General features: G+C 38.5%; 1 protein-coding gene across 10 annotated transcripts in view; it reads right to left on the bottom strand.

Moving 5' to 3' along the window:
* The window catches only part of SEMA5A (semaphorin 5A), a 342,620-nt gene that overhangs the window by 135,344 nt on the left and 187,428 nt on the right, over positions 1-19,848 (bottom strand). For all 10 annotated transcript variants that reach the window (XM_084508663.1, XM_084508658.1, XM_084508661.1 and 7 more), the window contains 2 exons: positions 16,805-16,903; positions 15,603-15,816 (listed from right to left, as the gene is read on the bottom strand). In XM_084508663.1, the coding sequence (XP_084364789.1) occupies positions 15,603-15,816; positions 16,805-16,903 (313 nt within the window). The remainder of the gene's footprint in view (positions 1-15,602; positions 15,817-16,804; positions 16,904-19,848) is intronic.

The raw sequence follows: 19,848 nt of genomic DNA, 5'->3' as shown, positions 1-19,848 counted from the left end.
CTTACTTTTTAATTTTCTTAATCTGTTTTCTCTAATAATGTGCATGTTTGTTGAACACTTAACAGAGGAATGGAATGGAATACAAGATTTAATTAGAAGTATTAATGTTGAAGTAACAAAAATATGTTGCTAAAAGTCACAGAATCATATACTATCACCCTCTAGACAGGTTAGACAGTTTTTGCAGACATTAAATAGTGAATATATGACCACAGATATTCTGCATGAAAGTTTTTTTTTTTTTTTTTTTTTTAAGTAAAATCCAATCATGATGTTTCATTTATTCTCAAAACGTATAATGTTTTCAACTGTATTGAGCAAACTTGTATTTATTTAACTAATGCATGCTAGAAACAAAATATTTTTAGGAATACCAGGAAAAAAAAAAAAAGAGACAAAAAAAAAAAAACACTACTCTCTCATTTTCCAACCTCAGTTTATATCCATACCACACCTTGCCATTGTTCCTCTTAATCTGTAATGCATGTTACTTTCTTCCCTCACTCTACACAATAGCCTTTTAGATTGTTCTTATTCCCATGGAAAGAACTCGTGGCAGAAAAAGCATCCACTAGTTGCAGTGTGACTTGGTTTATTTGTCCACTGTACTAATGTATTAAAGCAATATCCACTAACATTAGATGTTAAAAAACAGTACAACCAAAATAGCAAGAAAAAGTAAAGTTTTCCATCTGTTTGAATTCTTGTAGCCTGTAACCCAACTTGCTCTTTAAAATTTTCTCAAAAATATCCTGATTGTTACAAAAAGATTCTATTTATTGGGCAAATGCTCAACATCAATTTTGTCCACCTACAAAAACATCCTGTAGAACTCTTAAACACAGAGGCGATGCCTTGCAATCAGACCTTACAATGATGCTTCTCAAGGGGAGACCACTGGCATAAAAAGGTCTCTGCATTAGAACAACAGCAACTTGCTGCGGGACCAAAAACACTACTGAAAACTCTCAAAGTTAGAATAATGAATTACTGATAATGCCCATGAACTGTAGAAACAAACATAATATGAAATACATTTAGAAATGTTTTTAAGGTTCTTGAAAAATCCACGTCAATTTGTCATGAGACTATTTTAAAGTTGTACATACATGTACATGTACATCATAGTACATGTATAAATAAAAACTAGTACTCACATTTCAAGGATTCAAAACTGAGAAATAGTCTATAATCTGCAAAAACCTGTGCATATACTTTACTGATTATGAAGTGATGAAAATGTGACCTGCTCTTGAAACTTGGGAAAAATGAATAATCTCAGAGCTATCTTGGAATTTTGTGGATATAGAGGGATTATCATGTCAGACTTTTCATTTCATTTTCTCTTTGTGAAAAGTGAACTAAGTCACTTCAAAGCTTCAAAGGAAAAGGGAGATTCTTTTCTAGGAAAAAATAGTTTATAGGTTTCCAGATATTGTGCTATGAAATGTCATTTGTTGACATGGAGGACTTCTTACAAAGGCTTTCACTAGATAAGTTGAAATGATTTTTATTATTATTTTTTTCCTGCTGAATTTGCATGTAGTTCTGGAAGAGTAAATTCATTTTGTTTGTGAATGAAAAGATTACTATAACAAGTGTAAGGATTCTGGTGTGTGACAGGATACAGCTGTTATGGATCAACATGAGACTGTCAATCTGTAATAATGTCATGACTATTGTAAATGACAGTTGTTTGTTTGTTTTTTTACATACATATATATATTCAGTTTATGGATGTGTCAGGTTTATTAGACTTTCACAAATCAAATGGAACCAATGGAATCAGGAATGAGTTTGTCAACGTGACATGACAAAGGTCTCCAGTGTAGTACATGGAGCAATGCTGCACAGATACTCAAGTCCATGTATTGAAAGCACTGCCATGCTAGTTAGTGCTGCCTCCAGGCAAACAGGGTTGTAGCATGCTATTTCTGAAGATTGCTAACTCAGCAATCAGACTTCAAGGTCTGGGAATGTCTGTAGCTTCTCTCTTAAAGCTGCATGACTCTGTTCAGCAACGACTTTTCCCCACAGACTCTTCTGAGTTGTTGTAAAAGATGACTGAACCATACAAAGTCCAGATAGTGCTTCAATCAGAAATAACATAATTGTTTTTCCAAAGACTGGAGACAAACCTACATATCCCAGGGAGTACAGTCTCTGCACTGAACAAAAAGGCATTTACTAAGAAGAGGCAGTTCTTCCCTTTAGATAGTTTTCTCTTTCCACCCATGCTCGGAACTCAGAGACCAAGCCCATGCTCACTGTTTTCACACTGATGCTTCCTGACAGTGCAGACTGCTCCTCTGCTCCTGTAGAGACTGGCTGCAGCTCTGCCACCCAACACACACTGACGTTGCAACCCAGAGAACAGCATCCTTGTAGCACAAAAGCAAGGATATGCTGTACACCTTGGGAGGCAGCGCAAGAACAGACCAGGAGACTCAAGAGTGTGCAGAGCTGGGGGACTCAGGAGAGCCAGAGGATATATATGCACAAACTTGTATGTACACACAAACATAAATGTATATGCCTAGAAGATGCATATATAGTTGTCTGTTAGCCTTTGTACAGAGAAAATGTGTGTGGCCAAAGCTCAATTAGAGTTGAAGCTGGCCACTACTGTGGGGGACAAAAAAAAGTTTTTGCCTTTTGTTTTTAAATATGTTAACAGCAAAAGTAGGACCAGAGACAATATTGGTCCATTACTTGATGAGGATGGTCACCTCGCAAACAGGGACATAGACAAAGCAGAGACGTTTAATGCCTCCTTCACCTTCAACACTGATGATGGGTTCTGGGACCCCATATGCCCTGACTTGGAGAACCATGACTGTGGAGAGAACGATAAATTCCCAGCCAACCAATGAGATTCACTGCTCCACCTGGATGCATATAAGTCTATGAAGCCTGATGGGATTCATCCCAGGGTACTCAGAGAGCTGGCTGATGTCATCATGAGACCTCCTTCAATTATTTTTCAACTGTTGTGAGAATCTGGAGTAGTTCCAGTTGACTGGAAGCTCACAAACCTCATTCCAATTTTAAAGAAGGGCAAGAAAGAAGACCCTGGTAATTACAGGCCTGTCAGTCTCACTTTAGTGCACGGTAAAATTATGGAGAAAATTATCCTGGGAGTTATTGAAAAATCCATGAAGGACAATGTGGTCATTGGTCATAGCCAAAACAGGTTCATGAACAGAAGGTCCTGCTTAACAAATTTAAATTCCTTTCCTGAGAAGGTTACCCATCTATTTGACCAAGAGAAGCCAGTTGATGTAATCTTTTTGGATTTCAGTAAAAGTTTTGATACTGTTTCCCACTGTATACTTCTGGACAAAATGGATATAGCATACATGTACAGCTAGATAAAAACGTAATGCCATAGGTGAACAATTGGCTGATGGTTTGGTCTCAAAGTATTATAGCAAATGGGGCTACACCAGGCTGGTGGCCAGTCACTAGTTGGGTTCTGCAGGGCTCCAATTTATGGCCATCTCTCTTTCATGTTTTCTTAAATAACTTGGATATAGGACTAGAAGGTGTTTTGAGTAAGTCTGTAGATGACACTAAACTAGGAGGAGCTGTTGACTCCCTCAAGGGCAGAGAGGCCTTGCAGAGAGATCTTGACAAATTAGAGGGCTCGGCAATCACCAACCTCATGGAGTTTAACAAGAGCATGTGCCAGATTCTGTGCCTGGCATCTGGCAACCCTGACTATACATATAGATTAGGGGATGAGAAGCTAGAGAGCAGCCTCTCCGCACCCCTTCCCCCCCCGACCCCCCCAAAAAAACAAACAAAAAAAAAAAACAAAAAACAAAACAAAACAAAAAAAAAAAAAAAACAAAAAACAAAAAACAAAAAAAAAAAAAACAACAACAAAAAAAAACGATCTAGAGGTTTGGTTGATAGCAAGATGAGTATGACCCAACAGTGTGCCCTGGCAGCCCAAAGGGCCAGCCATATCCTGGGGTGCATCAGGCACAGCACTGCTAGCTGGTTGAGGGAAGAGGTGTGGCCTCACCTCAAGTAGTGTGTACAGTTTTGGACACCACAGTATAAAAAGGGCATAAAACTATTTGAGACTGTCCCAAGGAGACCTATGAAGAGGGGAGGATGTATGAGGAGTGGCTGATATCACTTGGTTTGTTCACTCTAAAGAAGAGGAGACTGAGGGGAGACCTCATGGCAGCCTACAGCTTCCTTACACGGGAGGGAGGGGGAGACAGGGGCAGGGAGTCAGGATCTGATCTCTTCTCTGGTGACCAGTAATAGGACCTGAGAAAATGGCATGAAGCTGTGATAGGGGAGGTTCAGGCTGGGTGTTAAGAAAAGGTTCTTTACAGTGGGGGTGGTTAGGCACAGGAGCAGGCTCTCCAGGATTTCAAGAAACACTTGGACAACACTCTTGGATGTATGGTTTAATTTTTGGATGGTCCTGTGTTGAGCCAGGAGTTGGACTTGATGATCCCTGTGGGTCCCTTCCAACTCAAATATTCTATGATTCTATAATATTTTCAAAATCTTAAAAATCTTAACAGTGATCTAATACTGAATGACATCCATTTGGACCTTGTTAGCCAACCTCACTAGATCAATGAATCACACCCTCTTGCTGTTGGTCTCTTATATTCAGCAAAATACTTAATAGCATTAAATTCTAAGAATATGTCTTTGTGGTTTATTTTTTTGTTTGTTTGTTTGTTTTGCCCCACCCCACCCCCCAAACACACACCATTCAGCTTGCAGTTAGAAAAGCTCTCCAAAATGAAAGTGAAAACAATGGAAAGAATTTAAATTCCAAATGTTGTGCTAGTTGACTTTTTTTTTTTTTCCACCTTACTAACATAATTAATGAAGTACATTTCCTATTTACATTCTGCCATCTCAGTATTTCTTTTTTAATTATATTCATTTAGTGTAACACTCTGCAGCTGTTGGAACAGTATAGATCTTACATTAGGCTGCCCCAGGCATTGCTTCTTGTTTAAGGACAAATCTTAATCCTAGAGTAAAAATTTCCTGTGGTGTTAAACTCCTTCAAAGTAATATATAACCTGTAGTCATCATAGTTACCCTCATTAGCTGAAATGGAAAATGTTAAGTCCAAGTATAAAACTGGTGGAAATCATTGCTTATTAGTAGCTATTTTTCCTCTTTCATAATCATCAAGGACACATTCTTAAAATACTCATCTGTCATACCATAGTTGGTTACCAGTCTATTTGAACTATTATTTCTTCTGCAATGCCTCAACTCTCCTTTTTTTTTTTTTTTTTTTTTTTTTTTTTTATATATATATATATATACTGTTCCTTTTGTTCAATTGAAGGCTTTATGGGTATGGAAGAGCAAGGACTGCAAAATACAGTAAAAATGAGCATAACGGATATTTTTTCCAATCTTCTTTTATACTGCTGATAGATTTTGTAATACAATTCACTATAATCATAAAAGTAGATGCACTTGTTAGACATCATATTTTACTGATGTACTCTAATAATTCCTGAAATGCCATTATTACTTTTCTGAAAAATAGTTTTCAAATATAATACTACAAAACAAAATATTATTTGTTATTTCAAATAAATCTGCTTCATTTTCAAGGTAAAATGTTCCATATAGAGCATAATATTTTGTAATTTATTACATCATTAGCTGATGCAAATTTGCTGGTGACAAATTCAGTGACATAAATTATTCTCTATTCTGATCTAGTACCTATTTAAGTCCTGGAGAGTCCTATCTGAGCTTCAGTGGGTTTTTGGTTTCCTATATTCACGGATAGGTACCTTGCACAGCAGGATATGAGGAGAACGAGGGGGATGGGGAGCACAAAGAGGGAGAATATAGATGACTGCTGTAATTCACTCAGAACCTCTAGGGGTTTGGTCTATACAGATCTATCAACAAACTGCAGAAGCTTGGATGCTTACTTAAAACTCCAAACGTTATTAAAGCCATTTCTTCTTTCTTTTTTTTTTCCTCTCATCCAGTTTTGCAAAGAAAGAGCCAGTCAAAGGGCTTTCTCTACAGATCTGGGCCTCTTTACTGTTTTCCTTTTTTTGCTGGAAATTGGAGTTCACATTAATAATCATCCCCTTCTCCATTCACTGTTAGACTTGATGTGTCTGCTACTGAAATTCTATTTCTGCCTCCGATATTTCTGTCCTCCTCCTTTCTTTGGTGAATGCTGTTTTTTATGTGTTCTTGTTTCCCAACGCTCATCCCTTTTTCTCTCTTTCCCTCATTGAGATGTTTTTCTGTTTTAATTTCTTCCATTCTCTATTGCTCACTGTGTACTATTGTTTTCTGCAGCATTAATGAGTCTGATGTTTCTGCCACACAACCTCAAGGCAGGGCTGGACACAGATGATTTACTTGCAGGGATGCCTTTTTTCCTTCTTAGTATAGCCCCCTCCAACTGGCACCTAACACTGATTGATACGATCAGCCCAGATATAAAAGAACAGGCTCTACCCTCTCTAGCTTCACAGTCTTTCAATAAGGAAAAGGTGGAACTTGCTGCTTCACCTGAGATAGATAAGAAGGAAAAAATCGCACCTTCATGGGAAGAGATGTCTATCTCTACCATTTTAAATAGGTGAGGAAGTGGCATGAAGGTGCTTTGTAGTAACAGTCTGACCTAGGACAAAGGAGGTCAGCAGATGTACCTCCATCTTGTGTCACCTTACCTCTTTTCTACTCTTATTACCATTTAGGGAAAGACATACAGCTCTGAAAGGAAAAATCACAGAACAACTGCACAATTTTTGCCTCTGGTAGCAGCTCCAGTGGAGAATCCTAAGGATGTCTTTCAAAAGTAATAGGTATTTCCATACTATTTTAGGATACTGGCACAAAGAATGATGAACAGAAAGGATCAGAATGAACTGTATGGGTAGCATAACCAAAGAAAAGTAATTATTAGTCTTCTTGCAAAATAAACAACTGGTAGCATGTGCTTTGACTATCTTCAGTCAGGCCTCATACCTGAAAACTGAAGAGTAACCTGCACATCTGAAGAAAACAGTGGTTTTGAGTTACATTATGTATTGCATAATAAGTAAAGCTTGTTTCAGGAATTTACAAGGCTTTTCACTAAAAACAAACAAACGAAAATGAGTAATTATACCCATTTCTATTAATGCTTTGAAGCAAAAGTGATAGGATTATTTTTCTTCTTAGCTCAATTTTTTTTCCACATATCCTTCTAGCAACAAGATTTATAATAGAAGTGAACAAACAAGAATGGATTTAGAGCTACTAAATGTTAAAATGGATTTAAACCCCACTTACCAACTATCTGTGAGAATTTTGTTTTTGTTATTACTTGTGAAGACTAAATTAAAAAGAATAAGTTAAGACCAGATTAAGAAACTTTCTATTAAGCAAAATATTTAAAAAAAAAATCTCAAAAGAACCATTTTCAGGGTATCTAATAACCAAGCAGCAAGAGGGAAAAGCAATAATATTGTGTCTACCAGCAGAATAGAACAACCCAAACATTCCTATACTCTTCTCAGCTAAAAAGGTTTATAATCTAAGATTTTATTTTATTATTTTTTTCTGGTTTGGGTCCACAAAATCACATTATTAAATCACATTTTAATCATCTCTGATCTGCCCAGTGATGAAGTGACTAGGCATTTAGAACAAGTTTGTATTTACTTAATGGGTTCCAAGAGCATCTATCATTATATATCTAGGATAAAGAAACTACTACAATGCATTTCAAGACAGTTGGAGACCCAAGCAGCCTGAATGTGCAATTTTAAGTGAAGGCATTTTGTAAAGAATGAAACCAATGTCTCAGTGTTTTGCCATACGATAAAACAAAGGGATTGACTGGGATTTGATTTTTTTTTTTGTTTAATCTGTTTTGTCCTCTTATTGGCTAAACAAAGCCGTTATAAAACAGACATTATAGACTAAACTAAACCTTCACAATTAGGCATCAAATCAAACATGATTTGAGAAGGTGAACTGAAAGGAGAAATACCATTATTAATTGTAAATGTTGGACTACAAAAAAAAAAAATATATTAAAATCTCCCAAGTCTAAGCAGTGGAGGCTTTTCCTCATCAATCCGAACACATGCAGTTTGTGGATTTCAAGCATAACTGTTCCATTTACATAACTGTTCCATTGGATCTTCTAGACCAAATGATTATAAATTCTGCCCCTGCTGCACTGCATGGATCAACCTTAAAGCAAAGCCCAATTAGAAGCATAATGTAACAGTAAACTCTGGGTATTATTTAAGCTCTGTTTTATGCTGAGAGTTTAAAGAGACTCAAATAAACAGCATGTCAGCTGTAAATCAAACTGTATTTTTTTTTTCTTAATGAAAGATGTAATTTATTTACTTTCATTTAATAATGTCCTAAGCAGACTGCTAAGGCAGACTATTTTATTTTTTTTAATACTACTAAGGTGATTTTAAAATGTTCTAGCAACATGCTGCCCTTTACTGACCTGAGCAGTTGGCTGAAACTCAAGGTCTTGCTGATTGCATTGGTCAGGAGAAGAAATCAATGGAAGAACTGTCTGCTTCAGATATAATGCTCAATGTGTGCTCAAATGCACACATTGACCTCAAATCATTTCTCTCAAGCACAGAAGTACTTGAGTAAAGACTTAGAGAGAAAGAGAAATGAGAATAGGTGGCAAAACAACACATCTTAGAGAGTAAGATACTGGTAAACAGCCTTTCTACTTTCTTCTATGGTTTGTCCATGCGTGTATACACGAACTCATGAGTAACTCCAAGAACTGTTTTTTTGTCCTTTGTCTAAATGTGAAAAGAGAAGGCCAAAGTAGGAAAATATTAAAGGGAGAGGTACATTCTCTGTTCAAAAGTTCCAAGCTTACTGTCCTGCAGCCAGTCCTGGCCCATTGTGATGGGAGAGTAATGTTTTGCAGCAGTTGCTAACTGTTCTGGGTGATCAGGTTCATCTTCACTGAGAATAGTAAGAGTTAAAGAACACTAACAGGGGAGGTAAGAAAGGTTAAGGTAATATGGGGTCTGTCTGTTTGCCATCAGCTAATAAATTCCTGGTGAGCTACATGATCTGTAGAACTGCTGGTTTATGGTGAACTCTCAGGTCATAGCACTGGTCCTTCAATTGTATCTCCTCATGAAGGTGAGCACAGTCTGCATTATGATGATCATGGTCAAAAACCTGTACACTGCATATGGCCAGCTGTACTTAACATTATCTGTAGGAGCACCAGTAAGACAGAAACAGGCTCTGTAGGCAGAAGATTAATTTGCTTCTGGAGTAAAGGAGGGAAGATCTGAGATAAACTCTCTCTGAATATGATCACCAGTTATAATCAAGAGCTGAATAGGTTACTACTCTTAATTTTAGAAGACAGCAAATTCAATAACTGCCTTCAGGTGTTTCTTTCTTCTTGCACTGAAGACAAGACTGTTTAAACTCTATTTTTTTTCCAGAACTTTTAGAAAGTGGGCAGATATCTGCAACAGTTTTCAAGTGTTTTGTCTGCTATTAAAAATTGTCAGAACAGACAGAATTCAGGTGAGTCAAATCTCAAATACTGTCAGCAAGTTGTCTAGTGAACAAACAGTATATTTGCAGACCCTCCAAGATGGTTTCCACAGTAACTCCAGTCACCAATACAATCTCTGTGTTGACGGTGTTGCTGTGCTATCCATCTACCCTTTTGGATCAGAGATCTTTGTACTCCATACACTGCAGTGTCACTGAACTTTAGTTTTTCCTTTCAGTTATACCCACACAGTATATTCTTGTAGCTGACGTGGTCTGAATAATTCATATTTTTACCCAAGCTACCCCAACTCCTCACCACCCTAGATAATTGAGTGTTGAGTGCATCAAGAAAATGATTATACAGAAATGAAATTTCACTGACTTCTCCATGCCCTACTAAGGCTAAGCACCTTATCAGAATGATGCTCAGTAACATATCCTGAAAATAACTTCCAACTTCCAATTCAGCTGATGTGGATTGCTTCCAGACTTACGAAGCCTCCAATAGAAGGCAGAACCTGATAATAAATTTATGACTCTGGCTGAATCAGAAGGAATTGCGAGGCTGAGACAGGCCATCAACCTAAATTTGTCTTGTATGTGATATCTGAGGTTCCAGAAACTGAAATTTCAGCGTGGTACACAGGACCTTGCCCAAGCCACTTTTCCCTTCCCACATTGTGTTTCATGGTTCCTGTGACTGCATGCCTTCTGCCAATTACGAACAAGTTTTCTTCTATATTGAAGATTTGGAGCTTTCCATGTCAATATCCTTTGCATCAAGATACAGTGAATGTTGACAGCATAATCCCTGAAGGACAGCACACAGGCCTGTCCCTTTGGCCTGACTGATGGCATTAAAAACCTCTAAGTGCACTACGCCATCAAACCTCTAAGTTCACTACCCATCAAAAGCAACACTGTCTTTATTGTCTAGTCATGAAACATGAAAGCAAGATAATCAGCTGTGCTTTAAAATACTGCTGTAACCCCAGAAACAGTTTGAAATGGTCCAGTATGAACTGCACAGTAGCAAGTCTAAGTGAGAAAAGAGATCGCACCTCTGAGGGAAACATGGGTGTAACAGAAAAATGCATTCGAATTGGAGATATTCAGACATGTGCATATGCACACATGCCTAAAACAAGGCTGAATTAGAATAACTGTCAGCTAATGCTGCTGAATACATATTATGAATCATAGAATGGTATTGACTAGGAAGCTTCCATTCCAGTTGATAAAGCTTCCTACCTTTTTCTTGCAGGATTACCTATGTTACTTTCTCACTGAAAGAAGCAAATTCTTCACTTCAATCTAAGCACTGAAAACCTAATGCAGTTCCTTTGCACGGAATCACATATGAGCAGGCAAATTGACATAAAATGATATAATCCCCAACTTTTAGCTACCCCAGAAGACATTGACCCTTCTCTTCACATAGGGCACTCAGATGCTTCCAGCCTTTTATTGGATTTGCTTGAATTGGCTCCAATTACAAAACTCATCTTGTTCTCCCTCCACATAGATAAAAACACACATTCCTGACAACTTAATTCCAAACAGTTTTGAGGCAGAAGAATGAGTTCTAACAGAGAACGTATAGGTGCTGCTGAAGCTTTTAATAGACAAAATGTAAATAGAGACAATCTGATTAATTGGAGCAGCTTTGGTGGGGAGTGGTGGGAATTTTACTGTGCCCTTTGGCATAGAACATTCAGTTAAGCTGAAAACTCAGTGTGAACAATGTTTTCACTTTGACAGGAGCACCCAGGTGTGGCACAGCAATTATCTTCAATACCATGTCTGTGTGTACAAATGCTGCCTGAACAGGGATATCTATACAACAAGTTCATTTTTCCTCTCATACCTCGTTTATACTACTATAATTCTGTTATGTTTCATGCAGTTTGGTTTTGTTAATTAATATACTAAAATCAGCTGACCTTCAGAGAATGTAAGAAATCTCTCCAAGCCACCTCTGATGGCTTCTTTGCATAGGGAAAATACACCAAGCAAAGATGCACAATTCGGCATTAGGGTTATATAAGGACTGAAATATCTAAAATAAAGTCTGTCACTTGTAGCTGACATAATGTTCTGAAGCTGGAAGGGTTTATACACGCACTTAAGGGTTTATACACGCACTTTGGTCAGGAGTTGGCAGGGCTGATAGATAGGGCTTTAAACTAGAGTCGAAGGGGGAGGGGGCTAAAACCAGGCACGCCGGTGAAGACCTAAGGGATGGTACACTAGAATCAGAGGGGCTGTGTGCCAGTGAGGTCCTTTGGTCAGATCCACAAGGTGCTGAGTGTAAGGAGACGCACTTGAAATGCTTTTACACAAACGCACGCAGTATGAGGAATAAAATAGATGAGCTAGAAGTCCTGGCCCAGTCCCGCAACTACGACATCATCGGCATAAGCGAAACCTGGTGTGATGAGTCCTGTGACTGGGGTGTTGCGATAGATGGTTACAGGCTCTTCAGGAGGGACAGGCAGGGTAGGCGAGGTGGTGGGGTGGCGATGTATGTGAAGCAGGGGCTGGACTGTGTGGAACTTCAGGTCGGCGATGGCAAAGTTGAGAGCCTCTGGGTAAGGATCAAGGGACGAACGAATAAAGGGGATGTCGTTGTGGGAGTCTATTACAGACCACCTGGCCAGGACGATAGCGCCGATAAATTATTCTTTACAGAACTAAGAGAGGCCTCGAGATTAACTCCCCTTGTCCTTATGGGGGACTTCAACTTGCCGGACGTTAACTGGGAGTGCCACACGGCTGACACGAGCAAGTCCAGGAGGTTCATGAAGCACCTAGATGATAACTTCTTGGTGCAGGTGCTAATGGAGCCAACTAGGAAAGGTGCCCTCCTAGACCTGTTGCTAGAAAACAGAGAGGGTCTGGTGGGAGATGTGGTGATTGGTGGCCGCCTCGGTCATAGCGACCATGAAGTGGTTGAGTTCAAAATTTATGGTGACAGAAGGAAAAGTGCAACCAAAACCTCATCCCTAGATATGGGGAAAGCGGACTTCAGGCTGCTCAGGGAACTAGTCAGCAAGGTCCCCTGGGAAACTGCTCTTGAAGGCCTCGATGTCCACCAGTGCTGGTCACTCTTTAAGCGATGCCTCCTAGAAGCACAAGATAAGGCAATTCCAAAATATCGCAAGTCAGGCAGGCGGGGAAGGAGGCCGGCGTGGCTGACCAGGAATGTTCTAATGGAGATTAGGCGGAAACAGAGAGTGTTTTGCTACTGGAAGGAGGGCCAGGCGTCATGGAAAGAATACAGGGATGCTGTTCGTGTTTGTAGGGAGAAAGTTCGAGTGGCCAAAGCACACCTAGAGTTGAAGCTGGCTGTGTCTGTGAGAGAAAATAAAAAGGGTTTTTTTAGATATGTAAATGGAAAAAGGAGAACTAAAGAATACATAGGGCCGCTCCTTGATAGGGAAGGTCTCCTCACAGACAATGACGTAGGCAAAGCAGAGACGCTTAACGCCTTCTTTGCCTCTGTCTTCAATGCCAATGATGGGCTTTGGGACCCAGGGTGTCCTGAGCTGGAGGGCCGGGACGGTGGGGATGACAAACTCCCAACTGACCCTGAACGTGTGCGGGATTTGCTACTCCACCTGGATCCCTACAAGTCCATGGGTCCGGATGGGATTCATCCCCGGGTGCTGAAAGAGCTGGCGGATGTCATCGCGGAACCTCTTTCAATTATTTTTCAACGATCCTGGGAATTTGGAGAGGTCCCGGTAGACTGGAAGCTGGCAAATGTTGTGCCAATTTTCAAGAAGGGTCAGAAAGAAGACCCTAGCAATTACAGGCCTGTCAGTCTCACGTCAGTGCCTGGTAAAATCATGGAGAAGCTGGTTCTCGGTCTTATTGAGGCGCACCTGGGGGACAAAGCAGTCATTGGTCCCAGCCAGCATGGGTTTGTGAAGGGTAGGTCCTGCCTAACTAACCTGATTTCCTTTTATGATAAGATCACCCGTATGGTGGACCAAGGGAAACCAGCTGATGTGATTTTTTTGGACTTCAGCAAGGCTTTTGACACGGTTTCCCATAGGATCCTACTGGACAAAATGTCCACCATACAGCTAAATAAAAACATCATACGATGGGTGAGCAATTGGCTAACGGGCAGGGCCCAAAGGGTTATGGTAAATGGGGCTGTGTCAGGCTGGCGGGCGGTCACCAGTGGGGTCCCTCAAGGCTCCATTTTAGGGCCGGTACTTTTCAATATTTTTATAAACGATCTGGATGTAGGAATAGAAAGTATTTTGAGCAAGTTTGCTGATGACACCAAACTTGGAGGAGTTGTGGACTCAAATGAGGGCGTAAAGGCCTTACAGAGGGATCTGGACAGGTTGGAGAGCTGGGCGATCACCAACCGCATGAAGTTCAATAAGAGCAAGTGCCGGGTCCTGCACCTGGGACGGGGAAACCCTGGCTGCATGTACAGACTGGGCGATGAGACGCTGGAGAGCAGCCTAGAAGAGAGGGATCTGGGGGTCGTGGTAGACAGCAAGTTGAATATGAGCCAGCAGTGTGCCCTGGCAGCCAGGAGGGCCAATCGTGTCCTGGGGTGCATCAAGCACGGCATCGCTAGTAGGTCAAGGGAGGTGATTGTCCCGCTCTACTCTGCGCTGGTGCGGCCTCACCTCGAGTACTGTGTGCAGTTCTGGGCACCACAGTATAAAAAGGACATGAAACTGTTGGAAAGTGTCCAGAGGAGGGCTACGAAGATGGTGAAAGGCCTGGAGGGGAAGACGTACGAGGAACGGCTGAGGTCACTGGGCCTGTTCAGCCTGGAGAAGAGGAGGCTGAGGGGAGACCTCATCACAGTCTACAACTTCCTCGTAAGGGGGTGTCGAGAGGCAGGAGACCTTTTCTCCATTAACACTAGTGACAGGACCCGCGGGAACGGGGTTAAGCTGAGGCAGGGGAAATTTAGGCTGGACGTCAGGAGGGGGTTCTTCACAGAGAGGGTGGTTGCACACTGGAACAGGCTCCCCAGGGAAGTGGTCACTGCACCGAGCCTGTCTGAATTTAAGAAGAGATTGGACTGTGAACTTAGGCACATGGTCTGAACTTTTGGGTAGACCTGTGCGGTGTCAAGAGTTGGACTTGATGATCCTTAAGGGTCCCTTCCAACTCAGGATATTCTATGATTCTATGATTCTATGATTCTAATTTTGAAGATGAGTAATTCCATCGTAACATGAAATGCATTGTGGGAGTTGAGACTGATGGTTACTTACATGTCATGAGTTATGAAAATTAATTTTGTTTTCCCTACTGGGACAAACATGGGCAAATTATAAAGTACATAATTTTATATTTTATGCTAAACAATAATTTTCATTTTAAAAAGACTGCATCTATGTTTTGAAATACATGCATTAATTGGCAAGTGGCCCTGTTACATATGAGGAATACCTGTCAGTTTACAACTTCTCCCAGCTGGAAATCCTCACAAGGTATTTAACATCTATGGTACAGGAGTTATTGTATCTATATAGTCACTGATACTATATTATTTTTATGATATGTCTTGCAGACTAGCCCCTTTTCTTTGGCTATAATAAGCTTCAAAAATGTTAGTTTGCCACCTAAACAGCTTGAAAACACACCTATTTCTGCTTGTCAAGGCTGGGACCTGCAAGAGAAGGTGGGGAAATTCAGTCTGCTTATTTTCTGCCTTTGGTTTTTGAAGAACTCAACAAAAGAATACTAAAGACAAGCTACTGCTCTTGGCCAACTCAGTTTTGCTAAGTAAGCACATATGAGAGATAAAGTACAGCTCATCCCCATGCCTGCAAACACAGCTTGAATATTGAAGCACACATCTACAAACAACAGCTATGTTAATTACATGCCATTATAACAGTATTAAATTCAAAATGTATTATGAAAAAACGTAAATTCAACGTATTGTAAAAAAAAAAATTAAAATTATAAAAACGGTAGTCTAAAACATTTCAGTTTCTCTGAATGGAATTTCAGCAATGGAATTTCCACAACACAAATTGGGAGAACATGGGTTAAGAACCAGTTAAGTCTCATAGTTCATCAGTACTCACCATTCAGCCACTTGGAGTTGTATTGGGCAGTGCGGAGAGGAGGAAGGGCCCCCAGACTGCGATAAATGGCAGGATCCCTTCCTGGAAAATCCATGGCCGTAGCAGCATATAATTCCCCACTGGAAGTGAGAAGAGCTGTGGAGTTGTGCTGGGGACTATAAGGACAACGAGCCATGCCACTGATTTGATCATGTATCTCTGTCAAGTTACTTAACTGTAAAATAGTGAGAAAATGGGATTAAAATGACCTGAAAATTGTCATTTTGGCCAAGCTGCATCAATCTGAGCAAAATCATATCATAAACACTAATTATCATCTTTGGCATTCTACAGCACTAATGAGCTGACCTGTACATCTATCTTGAACTGTCTCATAGAGGTTTTAATGTAATGTCTGATCTTGCTTCTGCACCTTTGGTGGGTAAAATATACAAGTTAATCATTAGCCTAAAATGTCTGATATTAGAAATAACTCAAAAAATAATTATCTATACACAGATTGTTACTATAAAAAATAGATCTGATTGCCAGAAGCCACTAAGGTATTCATCACAGCAATTGGTCAGATAGTAAAAAAATATGACTGTTATGTAGGTGTGTTCTAGGAAAGAATGTCTTATGAAAATGAGATTTTTTATTTATTTATTTATTTTAAACTGAGCTTTCTAGCTCTGTAGAAATATTCTCTGATTCAACAGCCCTAATACTTTCATCTACATAGCAAAGTGCAGTGCTAATATGTTATTTGAAAATAAAGGTAGAAAAGTTTTAAACATAATAAATGTGACAAGGATTTTTTGGTGGTAGTTGTTCTTTGTATTTAAACAATTCTCCCCTTCTTAAATAAATAGTTCACTTAGTCCAAACAGTAACATTTTGTTTTTTATTATATGACTATTTTTGATCCTTTGACACACATAAATTGCACGTAGGGTTTTGTTTGTTTGTTTGTTTTCCAGAAATGTAATTATTTTTCAGCAAAGATTTCTCACTCTCACCAGTCAAAAATCAGTAGCACAGGTACTCATCTTCTCTATAACTACACATGCACAGTAGGCAGCCAAACTAACATTTTACATATCAGCTCTCCAACCCACATGCAAATGGTCTGGACACAACCACAGCATACTCTGCCTATTAATCAGCTGTCTTAGAGCTTGAGCTCAGACTTGAGCTCATCAGACACAATCTTTAAGTCATACCGTCCGATTGGTGCAAATAGGAGTGAATGCATTGGTTCCACAGGTAAAGAGATGGTTGCCTCCAACAAGAAGCACTCGAATATAGTTCTGGCATTCCTCCTGCAATAGAGAAGAAATAATTTATTCAAAGCTTATGAACACCCAATGTGTTAGCAATACTGATACTCATAAACACTTCCTAATAAAAACACAGGCATCCATCTTTGTGAAAGGATCTTAATATCAGAACAAAAAAGATCTTCAGTATCAAAGACTATTTCTGACTGTGCACTTCAAATGTTTAGCTAAACTATTAATGCACTGCCATTTCAACAAATCAGATGCTGTTTTTAAAGACAGATCACAAAAGGGAGGAAGTCAGGATTAATAACAGCTTGCCAATAAGAAGAGTATGTTCAAACTAGTATAAATAAAATTATTGAGATGTCCAGACATGGATTTGTCCCTACTAGTTTCATAATTTATGTTTTGTTTGTTTGTTTGTTTTTAATTATTATAAGCATCTAAATTTCTGTCAATTTGAAGTTTCTCATGAAAACCTCAAAAATTTCATTATCTCACTACACATACACTGACCCCTGAGGAATAATTTGATTTTTATTTTTTTTAACCCTGTTAGAATGTGTATATGCTTTATGATTTATTTCACTCATTTCAGAAGCTAGGAACCAACAGCAATGTCTAGCATTTATTCAGACAGAGCTTTTTTCTGCAATACTAAAGATCTCCCAGAAATGTATATTGGATAGACTCAAACATTCATCCTGCAGAAATGAAGGAAGAATCAAATAAAATGAAGAAAATCAACCATATGCTTGGAGGGAAAAAATAAAAATACTAATAAAAAAAAAAATCCAGGATCTTTCCATTTGAGAACTTGGCTAAAATGCTTTTCCAGCATTCATTAACATGTAAAAGATCAAAAAACCCTTGTGAAAATATACCTATGAAGTTCTAACATTTTAAGGGAAATCATGCAAGTACATCCATGTAATGGTAACAGTGCAGAAGTCCCATTATCCGGTCCTATGGTTTTATTAAGTATATTGCTTGTTTATCTTGCAAATAGACTCTCACGTTGAAAGACAAATATAATTATGAATAAATTCATCAGGCACAAAATAAAGCAAGATGAAGAAAGATGGACAAAATATATTTAAGATTTCTGAATAATATTAATAAAACCAAACCAAAACATAAAACATCAAAAAACATTCAAAACTGAGCAACATCTTCAAAAAATGCACATACAAAAGAAACTGCATTAGTCTCTCATGAAAACTTTTAGAACTTTCTCTTTGAGCCTTAAGTGTAATTGTCAAACATTTTAAAACTAAAAGTTGATTCCTGCTGGGTAAAAATATCTTGAATTTACCAAGACTGTCATCTTAAAACTCTTTCAAACAAACAGAAGTTAAAATGCAACCATATAATAGAGTCTGGCAGTGCAACAAGCCTTTTAAAGTGCAATTATTTCACTTCTGCTTCTGGGCAGCTTTCCTAATGCATGTTGTTCTAACTACACACATATGAAAAAAAAAAAAAAGATAGTTATTTTTTTTTTATTATTATTTGCTTTGTTTGTGTTTTGTTTGTGTTTTGTTTTTCATTTGTTTGGTTTGGTTTTTGAAAGAGAGAGAATGAAGGATGTTCAAGGAATTTCATATAAATTAACACAGTACTTCATTCTTTGGGCTGTTTCCATCTCGCCCTTTGCTGCAATCTATGGAATGTAAGTGTAGGAAAAATAAGTGGGTTCTGACATTACAGCCCAACCAACCTCTTCTCTTCATATCTCAGAGCTCCCTGAAACAGTGCCATTGCTAAATTATTTGCATGTTGATCACCCACTCTTTTTGTTCAAAAATAATGTAATTTTTTAAAACTCTGACATTTCTGAGATTCACAAGATTCACAAAAGAGATTTGTGAATCTCTTTTATGTTTCCAAGCCTGGTGCCAACTTCACAAGCATCCACAGTGCAACAGGGCAAATAAGACATCTCAGAGAAAACTTTTGTTGGGTACACAGTACAACAAAATCAGAGCTGAAAAAGTGGCTTATACAATTGGTTATTTTATTCACACAACAAATCCAAAATAATACAAAACAAAAGACTAGTCCTGAATAAAACAATCACCACCCAAAAACATTGAAAAATTATTAAATTAAATTTAGTCGATTAAAATGTTTAGAATCACTTTTTTTTTTTCAAATCTGAAAAAAAAAAAAAAGAGGTGTGTGTTATAGAAGCAGCATTTGTGGCTTTAAAATCAAAGGTGTTCCCCTCCCATTTTGGAGAATGGTGGTAGCTTTGGTGGCCATCTTTTATGTAGACTTATCCTACATTTCTGTAGACTTATTCTACATTTCATCTTTACTTCTTTGCCCATGTTTTCTTACTGCCCCATAAAAATACCTTTTAAAGAAAAAGAAATTAATTGAGTAAGTACTGTCTATTTTTATATCAGTATACCTTAAAGAAAACAGAGCTATCTGAAACAATTTAGCGGCAAAGCAGGCTAGATTACTACTTAATTTTAACACCTACTTGACGGTTTAAGGACAATCTGGCTACAGTTACTTAGCCATTTGCAGCAACATTTGTTGTATAGGCTAATATTTTAAATACATCCGTGCTTATATTTTTAATACTTTTATAGAAAATTCATATGCTAATATGTGCAACCATTACAATCTTAAATAAACAAGGGGTAAGATGCTTGACTACATTTTTTTTTTTAATCTCTTATTTTATTTTATTTTACTTTTTCCCTTGTGTATTTGTATTTTTTCATTTATAACAGTTCTTACCACAAGTTCCAGTTGAAATGGCCAAATTTATTCTCTTAATCATGTGTGCTATTTTAGACTTCTAAAGGCTAACACATGCTGGCCACAAGGACATCATTTTGTCTGGCTCACTCTTGAAGCCACTAGTTATTTTAAGCAACTGCTTACATTGGTAGATAAATGTATGAAGTCTCAGTAACAAACATCAGCCTTCAAAAGTCAAGTGCGCATTACACTGTCAGATGTGACAG

Source organism: Aythya ferina (assembly GCF_964211825.1).
Source record: "Aythya ferina genome assembly, chromosome: 2".
NCBI lineage: Eukaryota > Metazoa > Chordata > Aves > Anseriformes > Anatidae > Aythya > Aythya ferina.
This window is presented reverse-complemented; position numbering and strand designations above follow the sequence as displayed.